Source organism: Grus americana, chromosome 8 (genome assembly GCF_028858705.1).
Source record: "Grus americana isolate bGruAme1 chromosome 8, bGruAme1.mat, whole genome shotgun sequence".
Lineage (NCBI taxonomy): Eukaryota > Metazoa > Chordata > Aves > Gruiformes > Gruidae > Grus > Grus americana.
In genome coordinates, this window is record NC_072859.1 from 4472733 (window position 1) to 4497289 (window position 24557).

General features: G+C 52.7%; 1 protein-coding gene across 1 annotated transcript in view; it reads left to right on the forward strand.

Annotated features, from left to right (window-relative positions):
- The first annotated feature begins 301 nt into the window (after positions 1–301).
- The window catches only part of NMNAT2 (nicotinamide nucleotide adenylyltransferase 2), a 30149-nt gene continuing 5893 nt past the window's right edge, over positions 302–24557 (forward strand). Inside the window, exons 1-7 of the mRNA XM_054833601.1 lie at positions 302–459; positions 20619–20707; positions 21425–21492; positions 22220–22298; positions 23360–23489; positions 24148–24228; positions 24325–24369. Of these exons, the coding sequence (XP_054689576.1) occupies positions 375–459; positions 20619–20707; positions 21425–21492; positions 22220–22298; positions 23360–23489; positions 24148–24228; positions 24325–24369 (577 nt within the window). The 5' untranslated portion in view covers positions 302–374. The remainder of the gene's footprint in view (positions 460–20618; positions 20708–21424; positions 21493–22219; positions 22299–23359; positions 23490–24147; positions 24229–24324; positions 24370–24557) is intronic.

Consider the following 24557-nt stretch of genomic DNA (forward strand, 5'->3'; position numbering starts at 1 on the left):
ATATATATGTGTGTGTGTGTCTGTACGTACCCAGGGTCCGGCCGCAGCCCCCGGCCCCTAGGCAGAGGGTGCGACGCCTGCCTCCGTGTGTGTGTGTGTGTCTGTAGCATATCTGCCTGTGCTCGCCCGGCTGCGTGTGCAAGCGTGCCCAGACACCCTCCCGTGCCCGCGGGGGTGTGCGTACCCCAGGCCGTGCGTGGCGGGGGGCGGCCCCGGCCCCGCTCCCGCAGCCGCGGCCCCGCCCCCGCTCCCGCCCCGGCCTCGTTCCCTCCCTCGTTCCCTCCCTCCCTCCCTCCCGCCGCCGCAGCCGCACCGAGACACAAAAAGCGGCTGGGGCAGGGCTGGGCAGGGCCGGGCAGGGCCGCGCCGGCACCATGACGGAGACCACCAAGACCCACGTTATCCTGCTGGCCTGCGGCAGCTTCAACCCCATCACCAAGGGCCACATCCAGATGTTCGGTCAGTCCCGCCGGGACCCCCGGCAGCGGGGCGGGGAAGAGGAGGGGAGAAGGGGAGGAAGGGGGGTGTCGGGGCTGCACCCCGGGATGGAGGGGGGGGTGTAGGAGCGTTTTGGGGGTGCAGCCCCGCTCCCCGGGACCGCAGCGGGGGGGGGCGGGACCCGCGGGGCCTCTGCGGGGCGGCCCCGGCCGGGCGCTGTCCGCGGCGGGTGGTGCTGAAGGCGCCGCGGGCGGAGGCCGATTCGGGCGGCTCGGCCGCCGACCACACGGCCAGCCCGCAGCAGAAGGGCTGGCATCCAGCCTTGGGCTGGGCTTCCCTGAAGGTAGCGGGGTCCCCTCCCGTCTGCCCTCACCTTGTCACGCCCCCCCCGCCCCCCCAGCCCCCCGGGGTCGGTCCTGGCAAGGTGTCCTGGTGGTATTTGTAAGCTGCTGCTTGCCCGTTGGGTCTGTGAGTCTGCGGTCGCTGCAGCACTTTTATATCCTCTCTGACTGGAGGGAGGGAGGGACCGGGCCAAGCAGCTAAAGGCAGGTAGGGTAGAAGTGAGCAAAAATATAAGCGGCTAATTGGAATATTAGAATACCCAACCTTTAGATTGATAATAGGTCAAAGGGATCGGAAAGGTTTGTATAAGCTGACTGATATTACTGAGCATCCGTGAGATGATCCAAATGATGGGGATGCTAGAATCACTGCCACAGCCTGTTCAGGCAAGACAAGAGGGAGGCAGGGAGAGAGGGATGGAGGAAGGGCAGTCTCTGTCAAAGGCAGTCTGACATGCCATAAATACTGACGGTTTGGGTAAAGCTCAAAATGCCTGGAGATCTCTATACAAACAGGGACTTACCTGGGGTGGGGGGGAGTCCCGTGAGGGTGAAGTGTCCACTGCAGACCACCAAAAAAAAATGGGAGTAGAAAGACCAGCTCCTCTAATATCCCTTCTTGGAGTGCAGATAACCATCCCTGATATCTGATAGGAGATTTGAGGCTGGGGAGCAGATGCTGAAGGTCTCGTGCTACAGCCGGAGAAGCATCCCTGGGGTTTTAAAAGCTGTACATAAGTTTTTAAGTGCAAAAATAATTGAAATCAGCTTGGGGTATTTCTGCGTCAGACCTTGTTTTTGTAGATCATAATGAGTCGGGCAGCAGGCTGGAAAATGATGGTTTTCTAGATGCAAATGATCACATTGTTATTCCATTTCATAAGTGGCAGCAAAATGTAGTGCTGGGCAGAAATATACCTGAAACTTCAAAAAAAATCCTATTCCCTAAGCTAAAAAAACCTGTGAACAACAAAGAACAAGAGGAACGATTTGAAAATAAAATCAATAATTAAATGAAATTACAGGGACTTGGTTGATAGAAGCAACTATTGATAAAACAGATTTCTGTAATCCACATTATTTCATCGTAGATGATATTTTGATTAGGAAAAGTAATACTAAAAATATCAACGCGGCCCGTATTCCGTGGACTAAAAACCAGTAACGAGATATAATTTAGAAAATAAGGATCGATGAAATATTGGTATGCAGTGGGTGTTTCTAGCAGACTCCCAATGAGTTGTGTTTTTCGGTTTGGTTTTTTGTTTGTTTGTTTGTTTGGTTGTTTTTTTTTTTCCTCTCTCAGTACTGTTCAGTATCTTTACCAATGACCTGGAAGAAAATATATAATCCCTGCCAGTAAAAAGTGCCAGTGACCCCAAAGCGGGTAGAATAGCAATTAATGATGATAACGAGTCAGTTGTGCTGCCCACCTCGGGTTGTTTGATAAAAAGGGCTTGTTCAAACAGCCACGTCAAATGCAAAGTCATATGTCCAGCAAGGAGGAGCGCACGTCAAATATAAACAACAGGCAAATGTCTTCTGCCAAACAGCGACTGTGTCAAGGACTGAGGAATGATTGTACACAGCCCGCTGAATACAAACTCTGTGTGATGCTGGAAATAAAGCAGCAAATGCAATCCTTGTAGATAAAAGCAGGGGAATATCAAGCAGAAAAAGAAAGGTTGTATTATTTTCCATGTACAGCAAAACCCTTCTTGAAGGAACAGTAACGAGAATTATATTAGCGCCGAAAACCAGGCAAGAGTCTAGAGAGGCTCAGTCTAGATCCATCCTTAAAGATGTTAAGGAGCAACTTGATCATGGCCTTTAAGTATCTGCTTGGGGGAGGCATACATGATGTGTGATGGAAGGGGGCTCCTTTCTTCAGCACAGTAAGGACTGGTGAGATGCCAGGAGCAGGTTTGGGTACCACACAACTTCAAACTACAAATACAGTGTGTAGGTTTGAATGAAGGTAATCAAGTAGTAGGAAAATATACTTGGGTACCTGATGGATTCTCCATCACCTGAAGGCTGTAAATCAAGACTTAGATGTCTTTCAGGAAGACATGGTTTAGCTCAGAGAGGATGGCTTGATGTGGAAATTTTCTATGCATATGTCCTGTAGAGATCCTGGAATATAAGTCTTGAGATACCTGATAGGGACAAATGAGTCTTCCACGAGGAAAGGACACAGAATTTGGCTTCTAAATCCCTGTTCATTCTTGTCTGAGGAACACTTCCCCTCAAGTCTAAAAGAATAATCATGCGAGGCCATGGGAATCTCAACCAAAACCCATGTTACTCGTTTAGCTCTGTGCTATACAAGTTCAACCAAAACAGTCCTCCAGCCTGTAAATGTTGCGTTTCAAACAGCTGAATTTGTGCAAAAATATTGTCTTTATCTTTGAGGCAAATATTTGGGCTTTGTGAGCCTGACAGGAGAATTTTTTGCTTAACAGAGAGAGATAGAGTTTATCTATTTAACACATGGCACTAATTAAGCCAAAAGGAAGTATAAGATTTGCACTAATGTGCCACTGTAGACATACCGTTGTATGCCAACCATCATTTTTCTCAGTATGGATCTTATGATGGTTTAATCGGGCCAAAAGCCAACCTTTTCCCATAGGAAAGCTTCCCACTGGGTTATTTTTTTCCATCAGTCATGTGAATTTAAGCCTCAGTATCATCGGTATCCTCGGGTTCCCAGAAAGCTGAGATTCTTCTTACGACCCAGACCTGCAACTGCAACCCACCGCCGACCCTTGCATCCGTGTGGAGATGGACTTACTGCGACAACGGGCTCCCTCCGTCCTCTGCTGGCGACAGGGCTGGGTCACTAGGGCTCACCAGATGAGTTTGATTCATGTCTGTGTACATAAAATGAATACCAGGCATATAAATTAATAATTCACATGAGATATATAACTGATAATAAAAAAGTAGGTGAGATGGGGTGCTGCACAGCCATCCATACCAAGGGGTTGAGACAAACACCCACGTAGCCCTGGAAAGACTGTGAGTTATTTGTGGTATCAGATGTGCTTTGAGCTATACGTATGTTCTGAGTCACAAATTTCAGTTGTATTTTCTAGCTTTATGTGGCTATGAGAAACAGTAATTTGGGGGTAAGGAAAGGCGAGAGGAGAGAAGAGGGCAGAGGTTCTTTCTAAAACTTGACATGAACATCGGTGGGCTTTAGCCTGAAATGAAACTCCATTTCATTTATATCCTAAAGAGGTGTGGAGAAGGAAAAGCAGATCCCATGCAAAAAGTCTTAATAATTGGAGAAAAATAAGATTCAGAACAAAGTCCTGCATTAAAGCCACGTGAAAACCTCACCACGGTTTGGTGCCAGGGAGCCCAGCCGCTTGCCACGGCCAGCACGCACCCAAACTCAAACCAATTCACTTTAATTCCCCGCTGACACTCGGAGAAACACCAAGCATGGGGTAGATGCTTAACCCTCCACCCCTGCAGCCGGCTTGGGAGGGGAACCTCCAAGACATCCCCGCCGCTGGCGTTGGCATCTCAGTGCCAAACCGCTGGGCACAGGCGGAGCGGCACGGCCCCGCTGGCAGTGGGATTTGCTGCCTAAAGGACACATCCCTCCATCTTGGCCTCACCGCGGTTCACCTACGCCTTCCTTCCCGTGCAAGCGATGCCACCCAAAGGACGCAAGCCGACGAACCAACGTCAAAAGCAAAATCTAATCCGCGCAGCCCTGCTAACCACCCGTGCTGGTGCTCTTCAGGCCGATGAGCTTGTGCGTTTCGACAATTAAATCATTTCCCAGAGCAAGACAGAAAGCCTATTTTTCAATCAAAAAACCCCTCACGGTTCCATCTGAAGGCAATCTTGGGTAAAATACTGGGATCAAAGGCATCACCGTGCAAGGTCAGAGGCTCCAGGGTTTGCGTGGTTCTCTCTGCTGGTGTTTCAGGGTTGGAGAGGGAGCCAACACGCTGCCAGAGTTGGAGGGAAGATGTTGAGCGAGTTTCTTCATAGCTCTTCATGGGAAAGGGCTTGTCCTGTCCAGTGGATATTGATGAGAATCGCAGGGCTGTTCTGATGATTTCTGCAAACTGAAGCACCAGGGGTTTGCTGAGAGAGACAGTAACAGGTCAATCAAGATGCAGTGTTTTGATATTGATTTTTTTAAATTTTCTCTTTATTATTTTCATTTTTTTTAAATTGTAGAAGAAAACACTTCTCTAAATGCCCATATTCCCCATTTTGGCACATGAGATGTTTTCTCTTGCCTTTTTAAAGTTCCAGAATTCCTCACAACCCATCCTTTCACATGCAAACTTCTGGCTTCAAGGAAATAGCCTTGCTCACCAAACACGGTTTTATTTCTGCCCAGCTCTAAGAGTAGCCCAACACAGCTTCACCTCCAGTCGCCTATCAAACCCAACCCTTTCTGACACGTCTCCGTTCCCCTTCCCACCTCTGCTCATCGGCCCTTGATTAGCAGAGCTTTATTTTTTTGGCACTGTCAAGTACTTGATAATAAATAGGTGATTTTTAATCAAATCTGTAGTGTCTCAGATGTCGCCGCCTTGTAGGGAGGCTTGGCACCTCGGATGGTTTAAACCTGCTGGGCCATCGAGTTTCCCACCCACTTCATTTCAAACAGTGCCAGGACCCGGACTTGCACAGAAAAACATAGCTCGTCGATAGGGTGAATCTTGAAATTCAGCAAATCTCCACTATTTTTCCCTTCCCAGCCCTTTTTGTCTAATTAGAATTAGATTTTCCCTATATCCTACGTGCATCTGTTACTGAAGAGAGTTTATATCCCAACCAACGTAAAAAAATGTTTCTGATGGAAAACAATGAAAGAGGACTCTGCCATCGGAAGCAAAACTCTCCGTTGCATGGTTTCTTAAGAAAAATGTGAGCAATTAAAAATCCCAGCAGGCTGCTCTTTGATTATTCAATGCAGCCCTTCTAGAGGAGCAGCGCTGAGGTCTGCTGCATCACGTAAAGAGGGTTTTGAGATAAAGGGATGGAGTTTTGTAAGTAAAGAGGGAGGAAGAGGCAGGAGCCGAGGCTTTTACGGTGTGTTGTTTTAATATCCTGAATTTCAAGAGTCACTTTTTCTTATTTTGTTGAGATGAGCGAACTGCAGAGCAGCATAACGAGAGCATCGCTGCTCGGGACGGAGCTGGGAGAAACACGTGAGCAGAGTGACAGCTCACCCTTTCCCCTTTTGCTTAAATGCGATATATCTACAAACGACCAGGAGCAAAATCCCCCGGCCATCATCTAGCAAAAGCTCATCTGGAGCTCGAGGGAGGCTTTGCCTCTGCCGTCTGCAACATGAGGAAGAAGTCAAGGCCTCTGCAAGGCTGCCTCGTGTTTCCATTTCGTCTCCGGGCTGAAATCTGAATGCATAATTAGCCGGAGCGATCGATGGAGCGAGAGGCGGGTAATGGGACCCCGGGAGGACAGCACGGACAGGGAGGGCCTGATTCAGCCCCGGCTCTGCTCCGCACGGGGTTGGCGGGACTCGGGGAGCGCAGGCAGAGCAGCAGCGGGAAGGATCCGACCCGGGGCAGAGCCAGGACGGACGTTACTTACTGCAGCCCGGGGGCTTTGTTGGGCACGGGGTGGGGTGCAGCATCCGCGCTCACCTCAGCAGCTTCTGAGGTTCACGGTGGCCAGGCCCTGCAACGCCGTAGAGGAGCTTCCACTGACACCCACGCTGCTGAAATCACAGCAAACGGCCCAAATCTTCCCCAGGTCGAAGGGGTCTGGGAGGGCGAGGCATGCCCGGCCCGGCCAACTGCTCCAGGCTCAAAGCGGCGGCAGACGTGGGAACGGGTCAGCCCAGCCGTGTGCCATGGGCAGCGTCACTGGCACGCCTCCCCTCCCAGCCCTTCCCCAAAACACGCTGAAACTGCAGGGTTTGGGGGCTGTTCTGGGAGGACAGAGCAGCACCGCAGCACCCATGGCTCTTTTCGGTGCCGTTACGTGTCTGTTCATGTCACGTTCCCGTCACAGACCCTTTTTGTCGTGGCCTTTATCACCGGCTTCCTGCAACTCAAGCATCTCATCTCCTCTTTATGACCCACAGAGAGGGGGAGTTTTCCCAAGCACCAGATTAAACTCCATCAATAACTACTCAGGGATTCTTTTAAAATATTTATAAGCTCTTAAATATTTAGCAGTATTTATTACGGTCTGTGAGACATTACATTGTCTCTATGACAATGCCACCTCCCAAAACGTGCCACGTACCTTCTCTTACTTCCACCAACTATAAACAAACCCGGCGGTGAGAAAGCCAGTCCTACAACCTCATTCAAGAAAGAAGCAGGGGCTCTGCTTCTATTTAAAAACCATTTGTGCTCGCGAAGATGCTCGCACCTCCTGCGTCATCTTCTCCGATGCTTTTGACTAGCAGCCCGTGCAACGCTGACGGTATCGACTAGCTGAACGCTAAACCCCAGCGGTGGCAGCCCGCGTCTCTCGTGCGACCTTGGGCAAGTCACTTAATCTCTTCTAGCTGGTGCAATCACACACGCACACACACAGAGCTTGGTTTTCCCGGCCGGGCTGCTGTGGGTTTGCGTGGGGTACCGCAGCGATGGGGGACATGGGTACGAGTGGCTCGTGATTAGGCAGATCTTTGTGCGTCTGAGCAGCACCTGGCCCCAAATAGACATCCTTACCCCTGCACGCTCTGGCCTCCGAAATCCCCGCAAGGCAGGAGGGCTGCGAGGCGTCCCCCGAGCCGAGGAGGAAGGCGCAGAGATGCATCGGACCAGGGTTGAGACCACGTCCCACCGCTTGCGGCCGGGGCGGCAAAGGGCAAGCAGAAACAGTCCAGCTGTGTTGAATGAGCAGCACAAGTAACCCCAACCCCAACCCTAACCCCAACCTCCGCCTGGGACCAGGGAGCCCACAGCAGCCACAGAAAGACCCGACAACCTATAAAGACAGAAAAATCAGCCAAAGATGGAGATAAAGCCAGGGCCCCTTTGGATTTTGAGATGAGCGCATCCTCTCCGGCATTTATAACCCCTGAATCCGAGTGCTCCTGTGGTGCCACCGGTGCCCAGCTAAGCAGGGCTGGATTTTTGGGGTGCCCTGCACAGAGAAAGCCAGGCAAAGTCTGTAGTGCCCATCACAGCCCTGAAAACCAACCAGGGCCAGAGCAGAGCTCCTGCTCCCCGCCAAGCAGCATTGCTCACACATGTTGATGGTGTGCAGTCACGCCTGGGGAAGGCAACCTAATTTGGGAGCACATTCAGGTTCTTTTCTCCCTTTCCACCAGCAACCAGTTTCCATCGGTAAGTCTAAGTTGCTGGATGGAGCTTGGTCATGCCAGCAGAAAACTGCTAAATCCATATTTTGGGAACAGAAAGACCTAGAGTCTTTAAAAATACAGATTTTCAAGAGCCACTATGGGCCTCGCCCCAAGAGGAGATGAACTGGGATACATCTGGTTTGGAGCTGGAGTAGGAGGAGGCAAACACAGAGGAGGTCCCCAGAGGAGGGGTGGAGAGTCCATCTCTGCGCCAGGCAAGGAAGGATTTGCTCAGCCCCTGCTCTGCAAAGGTTTCTACTTTCATTGAAAACCCAACAGCCCCTAACTGACCTTAAGCCTGCCCTGAGGAGATGACGTTTTGCTAGGGCTTCTTGGCAAGGGAAGTAAGAAAATCCAGTTTTCTTAGGCATAGCTTTGCTTCTGGTGCCTTTGCTTTGTGCAAAGACATCGTCGATGCTTCTTTCGGGGGAAAGGGGGTCTCGGGAATAGATCGGCAAAAAGAGAGAGTTTTGCTGAGCCGTGCAGCCAGCCAAGATGCGGCTGTGGTAACGGGAACGTACAGTCCCTCTGGTGTCACCACGAGGTTGCTTCTGCCACCCCGTGCTGTCACCAGCATCCCCTTGGCCTTCCTGCATCTCCCTAGGTTGGACGTTTTCTGCCTGCACAGTCCTGGTTCAGCCAACGCACCCCCCTGCCAGGGCCAGCAAAGCCGAGCCACGGGTCCGACTCCCAGCACGGGGGTCGGCCAAGACCAGCAAAGAGCCGCCGGGCAAATGCTCCCCGTCTCTGCTCCGTGGGGAATCGGGGACCGTAAATCCCCTGCTCCTGGTAGGGTTGTGATCCCACCGCGCGGCAGCCCGAGGGAGCAGCACGACGCGCGCCGGGGCGTACAAAGCACTGCCTTTGATGTGCTACAACGGCTTGGAAATGAAAACAAATGGAGCGCTTGCACGGGGAAATTAGGGCAGCGGAAAACGAGCGTGGAAATCTGGTGGATTTTCTTTTTTCCCCTCCATTTAAAAACAAAACAAAAAAAATGGCATTGGGTGACACTGATTTCCCTGGCTGAGATGGGGACCAGGACCTCTCCAGGGATGAACACTGAGGTGCCTGTCCTACTTCGGACGTGCCACCCACATCCTGGTGGAAGCAAAATAAGACCACGGCAGGATAATGAAAATATTCGCCAGGTTCTTTTTGCTGCTACCTTTGTCCTGTTTGACTCTATCCATGGGCCCAGGGCGATAAAAATAATTTCAAAGAGAGGAGTCGGGACTATCTGGAACACCCTCCCCTTTGCTTGCCAAGCAGTTTATTTCTGCTCCTGATATTTAACTCCCATCAAAGCCGAGATACAGCCACAGAATACCCGCTCCGGGCCAGATTCGCACTGTAAATTGATGTCGCTTTGCTGCGGGTGGCACGTTTACATCACTTTACACCAGCTGGAGAGCTGTTAGCCTCCAAAACCACATAGGAGAGGCAGATTTCAGCCAAAATTGCCCCAGCCACTTTCTGCCCGCTCCAGCCGCAGCGGTGTTCGCTCCCCTGGTTTGTACTTAAATAAACCCCAGTGCTCAGACGAGCATTTTACACCAAGCACTGACAAATGCCCATTTTGGCACATTTCTCCCTAAAAAAACAAGGAAAATACTACCCTGGAAGAGGGAAGCTTGCTTCCCCCCCCCCATGCACCATGCTACAGCGTGCGCAGCCCTTGCTGACTTACGGGGCAGCCAGCTAATGCACCAGCCAAGAAAAGGTACACGACTTCTCACTTTTCACTTCCATACCGTGCATGCAGACACTGCTCTTACCTAGAGATGCTTAATCCTTCTCTGAGGGCTTCCAAGCAACGTGTTTCAGTGCTGTCTTGTGGCAAGGAGCTCAAAAAAAGTCCTTCTTTACATGAAGTCATCTTCTTCATCTGTTTTTATCTGCTAAGAGTTGCTTTTACCAGGTTAGATGCTTCCCCTCATCTCGCCAACCCCAAGACCTCTAAGATACCCAAGCAGCAGCTCTGGGTGTCAAATACCAGGTGGAGAGTGGTCTACACCTTGGCAGGACTCAGCTGTCCATCCTTCAGGTGGGACCCAGCAAGGTGCTGAGCACGTTCCTCCTCTCCCTGTGACGCCAGGATGGAGACGTCTGGGCAATAAATTATACCGCTTCTCCTTAGACGTGGTGGGAGTGATGGCACTGTACTAACTGCCTGCCTGACAGAAAAGTAGGTCCAACCCCTACCTGGAGGAGCTGGTGGCAGCTTTAACTCAAGAAGCAGCTCCCCATACTCATCCTCATGTTGCTCACCTGATGGGCATTGCCTGGTCCCACCTGCTCCACCGCAGCAGGGTGGGGTGCTCCAGTGGGGGAAAGAGCTTTGGCCTGGGTTGCTTTGCCAGGATCTTCCTCAGATGCTTCTTCTCAAGCTCTGGGACCTGGAGGGTTTCTTCCTGGGTTCCTATGTGCCTTCTCACATGCACCGCCCCTTGCAGTACTCCAGTTCTGAAAAAACAGGGAAAAATAGGATGCCTTGAATTTAAATTTCAATGATATCAAATAGGCTGTTCCTCCACAGCTTCATCTAAGAAACCCAGATCACCTGGGGCCAGCCAAGTCCCCTGCCCAGGCCACATCTTGTTGGGTCTTCAGCAAATGCCCCGATATTTCTAGGTCAGCTCACTGTGACTCAGTCTTCAGCCTTTTTTTGTTGTTGTTGTTTGTTTGTTTTGTTTTGTTTTAAACATCTAATTTCACTTTTCTGCCATGAAGCCACGAGTGGTCAACAGATGGTGATAGCATGAGTCTCGTTAGTCATCACTCGGGCGGCTCTCAGAGCTGGATGCTGGTGGGTGGGCTGGGAGGTGGGAAGGTCGGTGCTGCAGCATCACTTCTCTGGGGCCTTTCATAGCCTGCGCTTCCAGCATGGGTTTCCAGGTATTTGGTGGCCATTGCTTTTTTTGTGCTTATAAAAAGTTGTTAAAACAAATGTGCAGCAACAACTGAAGCCATGGAAGTCCCTTCCAAATGTTTGTTTATACAATGCCTGGATGCAGCTATGAGCTAATGGGGTGGGGGGGAAATGTGTAACACAGCAATTAGCTCGGAGATGAAAATCATTAAGCATTATGGGGTTTAATGGGCTATTTCTACCAACCAAATGTCTCCTGGGAATCTGGCTGAGATCATCTAAGGGGCAGGACAGGCTCTTTGGGTCAATGGGACACACTGGGATCTCCCCAGGCTTTCCTTGGGAAGGGTCCCCCCACGACAAAGAACTGTGCTCTGCCCCCTCCTCCTGCTTCTTCCCCAAAGAGAAACCTCCCTTGAAGAGTGGTCAGCGCTTGTTTTTCTAGTAGAAATGTTGTCTTGTCTCTCCAGGAAGTCCAGGGAATGGGGGTGCCGATGGTTTCCCCAGCTCTCACCAAAGTGCGGCTGTAGGCGATGGGTGGGTGAAGACGCTGGTTGGGGCAGGGAAAGTTGCCCTGGGGCAGACGGGAGAGGAGAGCTAGTCTCTGAGATGAGTACGTCTCTGGTGAATACATCCCTGATTTGGCATTCAGAGTTATATATATTTTTTTTTTTTTTTTAAATATATATATACACACAGGCCACTCAATTAGACTGAGAATAACTGCTGGCTCCTTGCCCGAGTTGGGCTCATGGTAGGAAGCAACATTTAGGTCCTGCAAGTGCTGCTAGCTTGAGAATAAAACAAAGTGTGCTGGCGTATCTGGGTCACTCTCCCCTGCAGGAGAAGGTATTTTAGACAGCCTTGCCCTCGGCACCTCGTGGCTGTGTCCCACCTCCCGTCCAAGGATGTCGGAGACCGAATTGCTCAAAATGAAAATGAGACACCCAGGAAATGGTTTTGCCTTCTCCATCAGTCGTGGCTGTGCACCCTCCTCTGCCCCGGCTCTCGGGGAAGAGCGATTAAGACTGTGCAAAACTTTCTTGCCTCCCTGCTACCTCGTGTGTGTTTTCGGAGGTGGGTGCAGAGCGCGAACGGGCTGCAGCTTCAGTTCCCCGTGGGGAGAAGGGCATAAATCAGAGCTGGCCGGTGGCGTTCCTCTGTTAAAAAAAAAAAAAAAAAAAGGAAAAAGGAAGTTTTAGAGGTGCAGGTGAACTAGGTACAAAGGCAAAGCATATACAATTTGAAATTACACCTTGAAAAACTGAACATGAGGAACATCTGATTTCATTAACATCAGTTCAGGTGATGGAGCAGTGCCAGATGAGCCGAAACGTTATGATTAAATATACTTGTTGAGAACCACCAAAAAGAAACACCTCTTAAATAAACACCGGTTTCCTATTGAGGAAGCAGGACACTTTTTTCATTCAATCTAGACAAAATCATCACTTACAATTTTTGTAGCCCTGGAGCGTATCCTCTGATCGGTCTTTCCCCACCGTCATCTCGCAGCAAAGCGGTAGAGCCAAAAATATTCGCAGGGGAGGCGAGCAAAGCCAGTCTGGGGCAGCTGGGAGGTGTCACCAGCGCTTGGGAAGAGTCCGAGCGTCATCCTTGTCCCTCCCCAACGTAGCAAGGCGAAGGTCAACCACCAGCCACCGCAGCGGGGCTGTGCCAGGAGGCACGGAGCCGGGCAGCCGCGGCTGAAAGCTCTCCGCCACACAAGCACGCTGCCAGTGGGCTAATGCACGTCTTGGCGGGGTCCATCGCTGGTAGTTTATTTATGTCAACAATGTTTAAAACCCACACAAGGCTGTCTGGAGCAGTAAGGACAATTTACGCCGCAAAGAAATGAGGATTTTTCTCTTCCAAGCCAACGTCCTCACATTGGTGTTGCAGGGTATAATGTGCTTGTAGAAAATGAAAATACCGGAGGGTGTTTTCTGGGGTCCAGCACGATCTCTGAACATCACAGCTATTCACCAGGCAAGAAATGGGCTGGGAAGCCGTGACAGAAGGCTGAGCTCAGTGACAATAAATGTGTCAAGAAACTCAACAAACCGGCAGAGAAGTGGGACTGAGACTTTTCAGATGGCTTTTCAGACCCAAATCTACTCTCCCAGGCAAAAATCTTTGCACAAGCAGGGAGGGAAGGTTGGGAGCTGCACAGACCGCTGACCGTAAGGAATACGTGAGAAGAGGAATGCAAAGCTACTGCAGTGTCTTTGGTGTTAGCCATGTCTGCCAGGAGACCATGAGCCTGGTCCACAGAAGCAGCATATTTTGCATGAAAGACACAACAAATCTTATTAAAAAAAAGTGCTTTCTGAGAGCGTGGACCCGGGGATTTGGAGGAAGCACCACGCCAGACCAACCACAGCAGTTTGAAGTGGTGACCCACCAAAACCAGTGTCCCATTTCCAGAAACCCAGAAGAACGACCAGTGCCATGCCTGGGTGTGGAGCTCCTCAGCTTAGCTTCATGCCACGTACAGCCCCGCTTTCTTCGGGTTGGAAGACCCAAGGACAGCAGAAGACCCAAAGGCAGAAGGAGACCCAAGGAGAGAAGGGGACTCACCCTCTTTGCCCTTTCTGTGCCAGCCATGACCTCCGTCCCATCTCCCTGCGCTTGCAGCCCAACTCCTTGTTGTCTCTCATATGGAGCCAACGTCACTGATCACCCGTCGTTTTGAGATGCTGAGACCCGCACCCCCTCCTGCACATGCCGGGAGCATGCGCTGTGGCAGGAGGCACTGCAACCTCAGCCCAGAGGTGGAACGAACCACTGACAGCCCTGGCATCTCTTAGAAGAGCTAAGCCAGTTTTGTCTTGCCCTGTTCAGAGGATGAGACTCAAAGCTCGATGAGCTAATGCGTTCGGACAGGCTTGGCTACGGCTGCCGGTCGCCCTCTTCATTTAGCCATTGAAGAGTAAGTCAGTCTGAGAAGATTCAATCCATAAAAAAAAAAATAAAATAATGAAGCTTTAAATGCAGCGTTGTGATTGCAGCCTGGATGCATCTAGACGTTGAAAACCAACGCCACGATCTTGTGCCACCTGCCCCAAGTCCCCTGCCACCGTCCCGGCAGCGGGGGTGGCTGCTCCCACTGCAGTGCCGGCCCTGCTAGCAGCACAGCTCCTCTTCAAATGGGATTTGAGACACCACTTAAGAAAATGCAATCTTTTTGAAGGCTTTTGCTTTGAAGTGGATGGCTGTGAAGGTCTGGCTTAGCTGGCAGCTACACGAACAAGCAAGACGGCAGACGAGCCACGAGCGAGAGGGCACAGCCACCCGCTACACACAGCCCTGCAAGCAAATGGACGTGCTCTGCCCCAAAAGCAAGTGAGAATGGACCGCTTTGGGACGTGAAGAGATGTTCTGCAAGTCATAGGCAAGGCAGAACTGCTGCTTCACAGCCTGCGTGTCAGCCCGAATCCTTACCTTGCAGAGATTTACTAGTCAATAAAGACATATTATTTTTTTTCCATTTGGTGTTTCTGAGGTATACAACAAGCTCTTGAAAATGCAGATCCCAACTTTTTTTTTTTTTATATATATATATTTTGGAGAGCAGCATAATTTTTACAGGTTTCTCTAAATAATACTGTTCAAGTTAAAAAAAAAATAAATGAACAGTTTTGATGGCAACATAGAGAGCAGCAACATCCATCCTCTGCCAGCAGCACAGCCCTCTGCAAGCGCTGCGAGACCAGCGGCACATCGGCATCCCATAGGATCTGTCCTATGGGACGCTGTTGGCCTTGCTGTTGAAACAGGCAAATACTTTTTTTTTTTTTTTCCACCTTCAGTCGCAAAAAATTATATGGCTTTGCTTGGGTTTCCAATCCTTTGCATGTGTTTGTAGGAGATGAGCTGTTTTCTGCAGGAAAAGGTGTTTTATTAAGGTGGTGGTTGAGATTCGGCGTAAGCTCCCGAGAGCCAGAGCTGAGATGACGTGCCACCAGCATGGATCACATCCCCTGAAGATGCAGGCTTGGCACTGGGCAGTTTAAATACAGACCTTGAGAAATTGATAGCTAGGCAAAATCGTTGGCTTTTGCCACCAAATCTCAAGGCGAATTAATACCATCAGCCACCCTTGAGAACGTGAAGCGGAGGTTATGTGCAAGGAGTTCAGCTCGTCTTAAGAGCGAACTTTATAAAGGTGCCGCACGCGAAGGAGAAGGCGTGGAGATGAACCGATCAGTGGTTTTAATCTTCTTTTGGCAAGGAAAATCAAGTCAGGGCAAAGCAGGGAATAATGAGAAGGTGTGTTCATTTAAAACTCGATGGCACCTATTTTGTTAGGGAATTTCCTGTGTATTTTAATTTGCATTTTAAATTGCGTTATGATAGAAAGGTAGACGCTGGTCCATAGATCCTGGCTCCTCTTCACACCCGGAGCCCCAGCTCTCCTGCGTGGCAGCGTGCGTCAGGAAGGTTCTGCTTTGGCTTTTCCAAAAATAACGCCTGGATTTTGTCCCTGCCTGGTGGCAGCCAGCTCTGAATGTTTCAGTTGTCTTCTTGCGTGTGCTTCCAAGGTGGTCAGGGTAGCTTTCCTGTGAGCCTCCTCTGCTTCTAGGCTCATCCAAAACCATTTCTTTACTCCTTTTAATTCCCCTTACAACATCATGGCTCAATTCTTTAATTTTTCCTTGCTATAAAAGTCTCTTGATGCCATTTTCTATAACTTTGCAATTTTGGTTTTTTGGGTTGTTTTGGTTTTTGGGGTGGTTTTTTTTTTCAATCTAGAAGAGGTCCCAGGATATGGTTTGTGTGAAAGATGCCAGAAAGAGCAGAATCAGGAATAAAATGTCTTTGATTCAAACCAAACTGCCAGTGCTAACCCTTTCGAGCCCAGGATTTCGAGGGCAGGGCGGGAAATTTTCGGTACATCTAATTCAGGCAACTGAATTTTACTCCCTGTGCCGATCAAATGATTTAAGCCCATTTTTCTCTCTCTGGGGACTGGCACACCCAGGGCACAAGAACTGGGAAGGAAGCCAGGGGAAGGATTTTGGGTGAGAGCAAGGAAAAGGTTTTATTGAGGCTGGCAAATCTCCCACAGGCTGTCACGGGGGGCCTGGGGCTGCTCAGTGCCCTTGGGGAAAAAAGAAAAGTCCATGGCAGTTATAGTTCCTTAATTGACTTCTGACTGACCCAATAGCTGAACGATATTTCCTAGTAAAAATTTCAAAATTTGGAGGAAAAAAAAAAAAATCATTTTGCCCAAGCGGTTCTTCAGCGAGGTCCCTTCCTCCCTGCCCAGCTCAGCCCCTCTCGCCTCCCGGGCACAGCGGCAGAGGTACGGGTGCTCCTCATCCATCCCACGCCAGTGAGAGAGAGCTCTAAAATAATTCTGGAGCTGAATTTTTGCCCTGAATCAGAGCAGGAGCGAGGGCACGGGAACTGGAGAGATACACCGCCGGGAGAACGGTCCTTTCCTGAACAGCACAACGCCATCCACACCAGCCAGAGAGGATCATTTGACCAGGAAACATGCGGAAAAAGTGTATGCACGGAAGAACCCCATTCCCCGCGTCTGGACCCGCCGAGCTGTGCTCTCACCTGCCCGTCGTGCCGAGCCGTGGCCCAGGGCTCAGCCGCCACTCCCACGTGCTCCGACCCTCACGGCACCGGCAGGCGCGAACAAGCCCGTGGGTAATTCTCACCCCGCAGCAGGACAGCGAGGCGTTTCTGTTGGCACTAAGAGCCCAGAGCTCCAGCTCAGCGCAGCAGCTCCAGAAGATGCAGCAGGATTCCCTGTCCGCTCGTGTTCCTCTTTGTGCCCATCGTGACTGCGCTTGCATCTGGCAAACGCTGACCGTTCTCCTTCCCCTCTCCGTTCCTATTTCTCTTTGGGAAAGTTTCTTTTGGAGGGGAAATGGGAACGCGGCTGCTTTGGCAAAGATGGGTTTGTAGTGTGGGTCCCCTGCCCCAAAAGCCGATGCCACATTGAATGGCCAGGATGGGGAAACATCTTCCCAGATGCCCGGAGCTAGCTTTGCTGCTTATTCCCAAGGAATAATGCAGCTACACCACCAAAGGAAGCAGGAGCCATCCCACACAGGCTGGGGAGCTTTGCATCAGCTTTAGTGGGTGCCAGCTGGGGCTGGGTGGGGGTGGCGGGGGGGAGGAAGGCTCCGTTCAGGTGCCTCCCCGCTGCTGCCGCACGGGAGGGCACCAGCCCGTCAGGCAGGGCTGCTCCCCGTCCCCTGGGGAGACGCCGGCGGCTGGAGCAGGGCGTCTGTGTGACATCTCAGGATGGTTGGCAGATCCAGAAATCAGCTTATCTTCAGAATTGCTCGTTTTCCTTGCAAAGGCAAAATAAGCTCCACTTAAAAAAAAAAAAAAAAAAAAAGCCCTTTCTAATGACTCATCAATCTCATCTCCCTTTTTGCTTTTACCTTTTCTATCTTTTTTTCCTTTCTTTCTACTGTCTCAGTAGCTGGGGCGGGCACTGCTGTGCTGTCACTCCCCAACCATCTGCCTCTGCTCAGCAGAGGATGCATGGCCAGCCCGGCCATGGCCACCACCGCCACCACCACCACGACCTGCCCCACGCTCGCACCTCCCAGCCTCTTCCTCCTCACCCTCCGCTGGGCTGCAGCCCCGTAGCAGTGCCGCGGTTCATGCCCGGGCGCAGCCTGCCCGGGGGATAAGGCATTTGCAACGCACCCAGCGGGACAGCTCAAGTAAAGGGGGTGGGTTATACAGCTGCAAAAGCTTGAGGGGCAGGAGGTATTGCTCCTGGGGCATGAAAAGATGGGACTTGCCATCTCCAGTGTTGGTGAGAAACCCTCTTTGCTTCTCCGAGAGCATCTTCAGAAAAGCACCAGGGCACAAATGTGCGCACTCTGGAAGAGGTGCGGTTGGATGCGGCGTAGGAGCTCATGGGAGCTCGGCAACTCTTCACCAGCACTGTCATCCCTGAACATCGTCTTTTTTGGAAATACCAGCCTGAGACTGTTCATCAGACCAGAGCCGCTCCGGCAAGGCGCTTGGCGCGGTGGGACACGGGCAACGCGTGGCGCTGACACAGGGAGGGAGATGTGTGAGAGCTGTGTGTCCACAACAGCCCGGCCGGGGCGCGGGTGATGGGTGCCACAGGGACGGGACGCGGGGGAAGCCCTGGGCACGGCGCCGCTGACGTTTCATCAGCGGTCGGGCCGGGGGCGGGGGGGAGCAGCAAGAATTTGAGGGAGAAAGGGCTGAAGGCGAGGGAGCCGGGTGCATCGGTGGATAACAGCACCACCGTGACGAAGATGGGTGCAACCCTGTGAGGCATCGGCAAAGAGGTTTCTAGAAGGGGACGACATGATCACCGTTGCCCAAAGCCCCGGGCGGCCTGGCCTGCAGGCGGGAAGCAGGATGGGTGGCTGCATCAGGACCAGCCTGAGGAAAGAAGGGGGAAAAAAATGGGGTGAGGGGAAAAGTGCCCAAAATCAGGTGAGACCCTGGGGACCAGCTGGCAGCCGTGGCAGGGCCATGCCATGAGCCCCGAGGGGGGCAGAGGGCAAGACCTGCCATTGCTCTTGCAGCAGAGTGGCCGTTCCCCAGCAGGACGGCTCCGTCTGTCTGTCTGAGAGCACACAGGGGAGACCCCACGAGCCAGGCTGGGCTTTAGCACGCCCAGGGGATGTGACCCCCCCCACTCCCTGGTACACGCCAGAAGGGCTCTCCCCTGTCCTGCTGCGACGATGTGCTCTCGGACCAATATTCCCTCTCCTCTGCCAAGGCTTTGTCCCACAGCCGCAGCTCCCAGCAGCTCTTGTCTGTGAGTTGGAGCAAGCAGGGAGCGAGCAGGGCTGGAGCGAGCAGGTTTCCAGCAAGCAGGGAACAAACGGGGTTAGAGCTAGAGGTGGTGAGCTCACCAGCAGCATCCCAGCACTTTCCAGCAGAGAGGAGCAGACGGGGAAGAGCATCTTGGTCCTGGTGTGGTGCTCGTCCTGGTGAACCCTTCAGCGTTTCCAAACCAGCAGCACATGAGATGTGGGTCTTGCAGTGGGGGTGGCAGGGAGCCATTTGTGCTTGCAGCCCCGTGCGTGATGGCAATGGTTATCTAGGTTGTCACCCAGCTGCTGTTGGTGAATCACAGCCTCACAGAATGGTTTGGGTTGGGAGGGACCTTCAAAGATCATTTAGTTTGACACACCACAGCACCCCCACCCCCTCGTGGGCAGGGACATCTTTCACTAGATCAGGTTGCTCAGAGCCCCGTCCAACCTGACCTTGAACACTTGCAATGGTGGGACATCCACAACCTGTTCCAGAGTCTCACCACTCTCACTGTAAAAAAAAGGTCTTTCTTATATTTACCCTAGAGCTACCCTCTTTTAGTTTAAAACTGTTGTCCCTTCTCCTGTCACTAGAGGCCCTGGTAAAAAGTCCCCATTTTTCTTACAAGCCAACTTTGTATATTGAAAGGCCAGAATAAGGTCTCCCCAGAGCTTTCTCTTCTCCAGGCTGAACAACCCCAACTCTCTCAGCCTGTCTCCATAGCAGAGGTGCTCCAGACCTCTGACCATTTCCGTGGCCTCCTCTGGACTCACTCCAACAGGACCACGTGTGTCTTGTCCTGGGGACCCCAAAGCTGGACACAGTGCTGCAGGGGGGTCTCATGAGAGCAGAGCAGAGGGGCAGAATCCCCTCCCTTGACCTGCTGGCCACGCTGCTGGTGATGCACCCAGGACAGGGTTGGCTTTCTGGGCTGCAAGTGCACATTGCCAGCTCATGTCCAATTTGTCAGCCACCAGTGTCCCCTTCTCGGCAGGGTCACTCTCAATCCATCCATCCATCCATCCATCCATCCATCCATCCATCCCCCAGTCTGTATTGACCTCCTCCTGCAGGGAGTTACAGCTGGCCGCTGACGCATGAGCCAGCAAAACGTTTTCTGCTGATAAAGCCACAGGGTTGTCCCCACATCCCGGTGGTGGCAGAGGCAGTGGGTTTTGTTATTATCCCGGGTTTTTTAATCTCATCCACATCTAAGGGGTCCTTGTCAGAAGTGATGCTCAAGGTTAGGAGAGCCATCGGTCACCTTCCAGCTGCTAAGAAAGCTTTTGGCTGGTAGTCAGCAGCAAACAATAGCAGGCAAGGAAGGGAGAAGTCATGGGGCAAGGGTGGACGTAGTTTATGGCCATTAAAAAATAGAAAGGAAGGGATTTGTCTGCAGGCAGTGAACGAACCAGCTTCATGCATCAGCTCGTGAGCTTGGTTTGGCTCCTCCAGGGCTGCTGAAATAGCCCATCTCTGCCGAGCAGCTCTCATCGGTGGTGCAGGCTCTCGGCTGCCCCTCCAGTGGCCTGGTGAGGTGGTTGAAGGTGATTTGTGGTCTGAATGTGATTTAGCTTTTGCTAAAGACCTGCCTTCTTCCACCAAATCCTCCTTCCCGCAAGGTATGGGGCTCCTCGGGAAGGTCCATGCTCAGCATCACCAAGGATGGTGCCCACTGAGACAGGTGGTAAAGATGAAGCCAGCCATTCCCTTGGTCGCCTTCCCCACCCGGCTCTGCCCAAGCCAGGATGAGCCACTCCATGGGTGCTGGGCAAAGCCGGTGGGTGGCAGCAGGGTGTTGCGGGGTTCAGTGGGTCCAGCTGAATCCCCCTGCACCCCTTCCCTTGTTCCCCTCCTTCAGAGCGAGCCCGGGATTACCTGCACAAGACCGGACGCTTCATTGTCATCGGTGGCATTGTCTCGCCCGTGCATGACTCCTACGGGAAGACGGTGGGTATCACCATTTTCCCTTTCTGCTTCCTGTGTGCGATGGTGTCTCTGAAGCTCAGGGTAAGCACTGGGCAGCACTGCCTGCACCCATGGTCCTCTCATGGACCTCCGTGGTCCGAGGCAGCTCCTGACCATGGGAAAGTCTCTGAGAGGAGGGAGAAGATAAAACCACTCGCTCTTTACATAAAAAATGCAGCGAGACCCTATAACCAGCCAAAATACTAGACAGCAAAGAAAAATATTCTCACCCAAAATGGTGGTGGTCATCTTGTCGGGTTGGGTTTTTTTTTTTTTTTGGACGATTTCGAAGCCAATTTTATTGTGGGGATGGTGATGTTACAAACAGGGACCTTTAAAAGCACTTTCTGGGACAGAGGGAAACCCAAATTAGGAGAGGAGAGAGTTTCCTCCTCTCCTGGAGGCTGGAGAAATTTCATCAATAAGCCACCACTGCCGGGTCTGTCCCCACTGCGCAGGGCTGAGAGTGGTGGTGCTGAGCAAATCTCACCGACCAGCACGTAGCCGGGGCTGAAGCAAGGCAGGGAATCCTCCCCCCCAGCAAACAGGAGCTTAAATTTTTGTGGGCAGGTACGAACCCTCCTGGCCTGTCTCATCTGAGCAAGCCCGATGCTCTGCCCCGGAAGGTTTGCAAGCCCAGGCTGGCCAGGGCACGATGCTTGCCTCCCATAACTGTTCTTCCATCACCCTCTCTTGCAGGGTCTGGTCTCGAGCCGGCACCGCCTGACCATGTGCCAGCTGGCGGTCCAGTCCTCTGACTGGATCAGGTGAGTGGCAGACCCCGCACCCGCGTGGCACCAGCAGCCCCCGGCAGCCCCTGCCCCTTCCCCAGCACCGTGGTGGCAAAGGCCCTCGTGCAAAGTGGAGATGCCACCAGCTGCTAGAGCTCCAGGATGGACTTTCTCCTCTCCCGGCCAAAGCTTGATTAAAAGCCAGAGGCCTCCCTCCCCTAGTCCAGCAGAGAACCGATGAGGAGTGTTACACCATCCTTCAAGGGAGACCTTTGGCTTCAGGGGGTCTTGCAAGCCCCCCGCTAAGTCTGTGGTATCTGGGTGAGTCCCAGAGTCACCCAGCCCACCCCAGCCTTGTGCCATGGCACCTTCCCTTTCTACGCCTGCAGCACCAGCCCACGGACTCTCCCCTTCCCAGCATTGCCATGTGGCATCTGGGGGCTGAGGTGGGACCAGAAACATCTCTGGGCTGCCCTCAGGAAACAGGGTTGTAACACGTGTAGTTACATCCAAGCCAAATGAAAGCTGGTTAGTTGGGTACCAAGAATGGAAAGATGTCCAGGCACACGTTCAGGTCTCCAAAGCTATTAGGGAGAGCTGGATGGAAGGGCTGGAGGAAGGACATGGTCCTTGGCAGAGCTGGGGGAGTGGTGGTGGCTGCTCATGGCACTGCTGGCCAGCTTGGTAGGGAGGAGGTAGCATGGCCAGGAGGTCCAGGCAGTGGTCACTGGCCAAAATTGTTGCCTTGCTGTGCTCCCTGCAGGGTGGACCCCTGGGAGTGCTACCAGGACACCTGGCAGACGACTTGCAGCGTGCTGGAGCACCACCGTGACCTGATGAAGGTGAGGCAGCCCCCATGCCGTGGGTGCACCCAGGGTGGGGGCGCAGGGACAGTGCAGGAGCAGGGGTGCTCTTGCACCAGCACCTGGACATCAGCCACAAAAATATGGCTGGGACAGATGGAGAGAAAACTTGCAGGACCATGCCTGAAATCCTGACCTGGAAGAGGTGTGAGATACCTTGTCGTAGATGCTTTGAGCTCCTCACCCTGATGGTGAAAGCACACGGAGCCCCCCAGCCGGAGCCGGCAGCTGCCCCAGTCCCACGCACACCAGGAGGGGAGCAGGGGGTGAAGGCAGGGGCTGGGCACGAGCTAAACCATTAATGCCGACCGCTTGCTCTGTCCCGAGGGGAAGGAGAGGTGGATGGGCATCGCCGCTCACCACCTGAAACTGCTGCATGAACCCGCCAGAGCGGCTCAGTGAGGTGGGAAAATTCAGCTGCTGGGAAGTCTCTGGGGAGCACAAAACCCAGGAGGAAAAGTCCCCCCAAAAGCCCAAGCAGGCCTGAGCAAACCCAGGATGGGAAATCAATAAACCAGCACCATATAAACTCACGGGCGGCCCAGGCAGGAGGCACAGAAGAAGCATTAACCAGCCCAGCAGGATGCCTGCCGCATCCGGGGACCACGGTGTCAAAGCCTGGGGATGCCTCCCTTCTCCTGCCGGCACCGGTGGAGCAGGAGAGGGTGCGTTTGCACCCCGGGGGAACGCGTAAGCCATTGGCTTTGCACCACTGATTCATCAGCCACTGTATTTCTATTTATTCATCAGAATCTATGAGCACCTCCAGGCGATGCCTGCCCGCAGGCAGCCCAGCTGCAGCCTCGCCAGCTTCATGGGTCCACCCAAAAAGTTAATCCCACCACCCCCAGCCTTAATCGCGAGTCGTTATCCACAGGGTCCTGCTAGCCCCGGGCCCATTCAGTCAGGTCCTAAAGCGAGTCTGGAGGTACCTGTCACTAAAGATGACCTTCAGCCTGGCTCGATACGAAGGTCATCAAGGTTTTGGGAGGCAGCTGGGATGAAGCCACTGTTCCAGCTACATCTCTCCCTTGTTGCAGAGAGTGACTGGCTGCATCCTCTCCAATGTCAACACCCCCTCCATCACCCCCGTGATCGGCCAGCCCCAGAACGAGTCCTCACAGACCATCTACCAGAACAACAACAACGTCTCCAACAAGCCCACCGCGGGTAGGTGGCAGCAGGGTAGGGGAGAGGGGGACGACCACCCGCCCCTCGCCTCCCAGCCAGGGCTGCTGAGCATTAGGAATGGTGCTCCATCATCTTATTTTTTGGATCAGGTTGCTCTTCAGGCTCCACACACCAGTCCCAGGGTTGGGTGGGGATGCGATGGAGGAGTTAGCATCCAGCACAGCAAGGGGAGCCAAGAACGGCTTAAAATGGCTGTGAAATTGCATCAGATTTTAGCCAGATGATGTCCAGGCAGCAATAGTAGTGAAGAGAAAGGGTATCTGGTGCCCACAGCGTCCACGAGAGGGACCAGTTGGCAGGAGAGGTGACATGGATGGATCCCCCATGAGGTGGCAGGACATGGGACACAGAGGTATTAGCTGGGGAGAAGAGGGGCATGACTTAAATCCTATAAAAATTAATGTCTTACGATTTTTTAGTGATTTTAGCTGTCCAGCTGGTCTCTTCTGGTCTCTTCAAGGCACAGCGTAGTGCTCTCAGGAGTTAAGCCTGCGGGAGGAGGTGCTGGGGAGATGCTGGGAGCAGTTCCTGCACCCGGGGACAGCAGTATCTCGCAGACCGGGGCGGCCGAAGCGTTCGTGCAGGTCAGTCTGCCAGAGCATCGTCTCTCTGCTTAATTTTTCTTCTTCATCTTTAGCAAAGATCCTGGGGAAGGTGGGAGAAAGCCTGAGCCGGATTTGCTGCGTCCGCCCGCCCATGGAGCGCTTCACCTTTGTGGGTACGTAAAGGGAAGCCCCAGCATCGCCTCGGCTTTGGCACCAGCCCCCTCCCCCAAGCCGGGCACCAGCATCTCTCTTTTGCTTCGCTTCCCCAGATGAGAACGCCAACTTGGGGACGGTGATGAGATACGAGGAGATCGGTGAGTACGCGCCCCCCGCCGTGTCACGCTGGCTCCCCCAGGCCGACACTACGCGGCATGAGCAGCCACGTGACAGATCCGGTGGTGAGCGAAGGATGCCGAACCATCATCCCCCCCACCCGGTGCCAGGTGTCGGGGCTCGGAGGTGAAACAGGAGCTGAGCTGAGCTGGCCTGAGCCTGTTCCCGG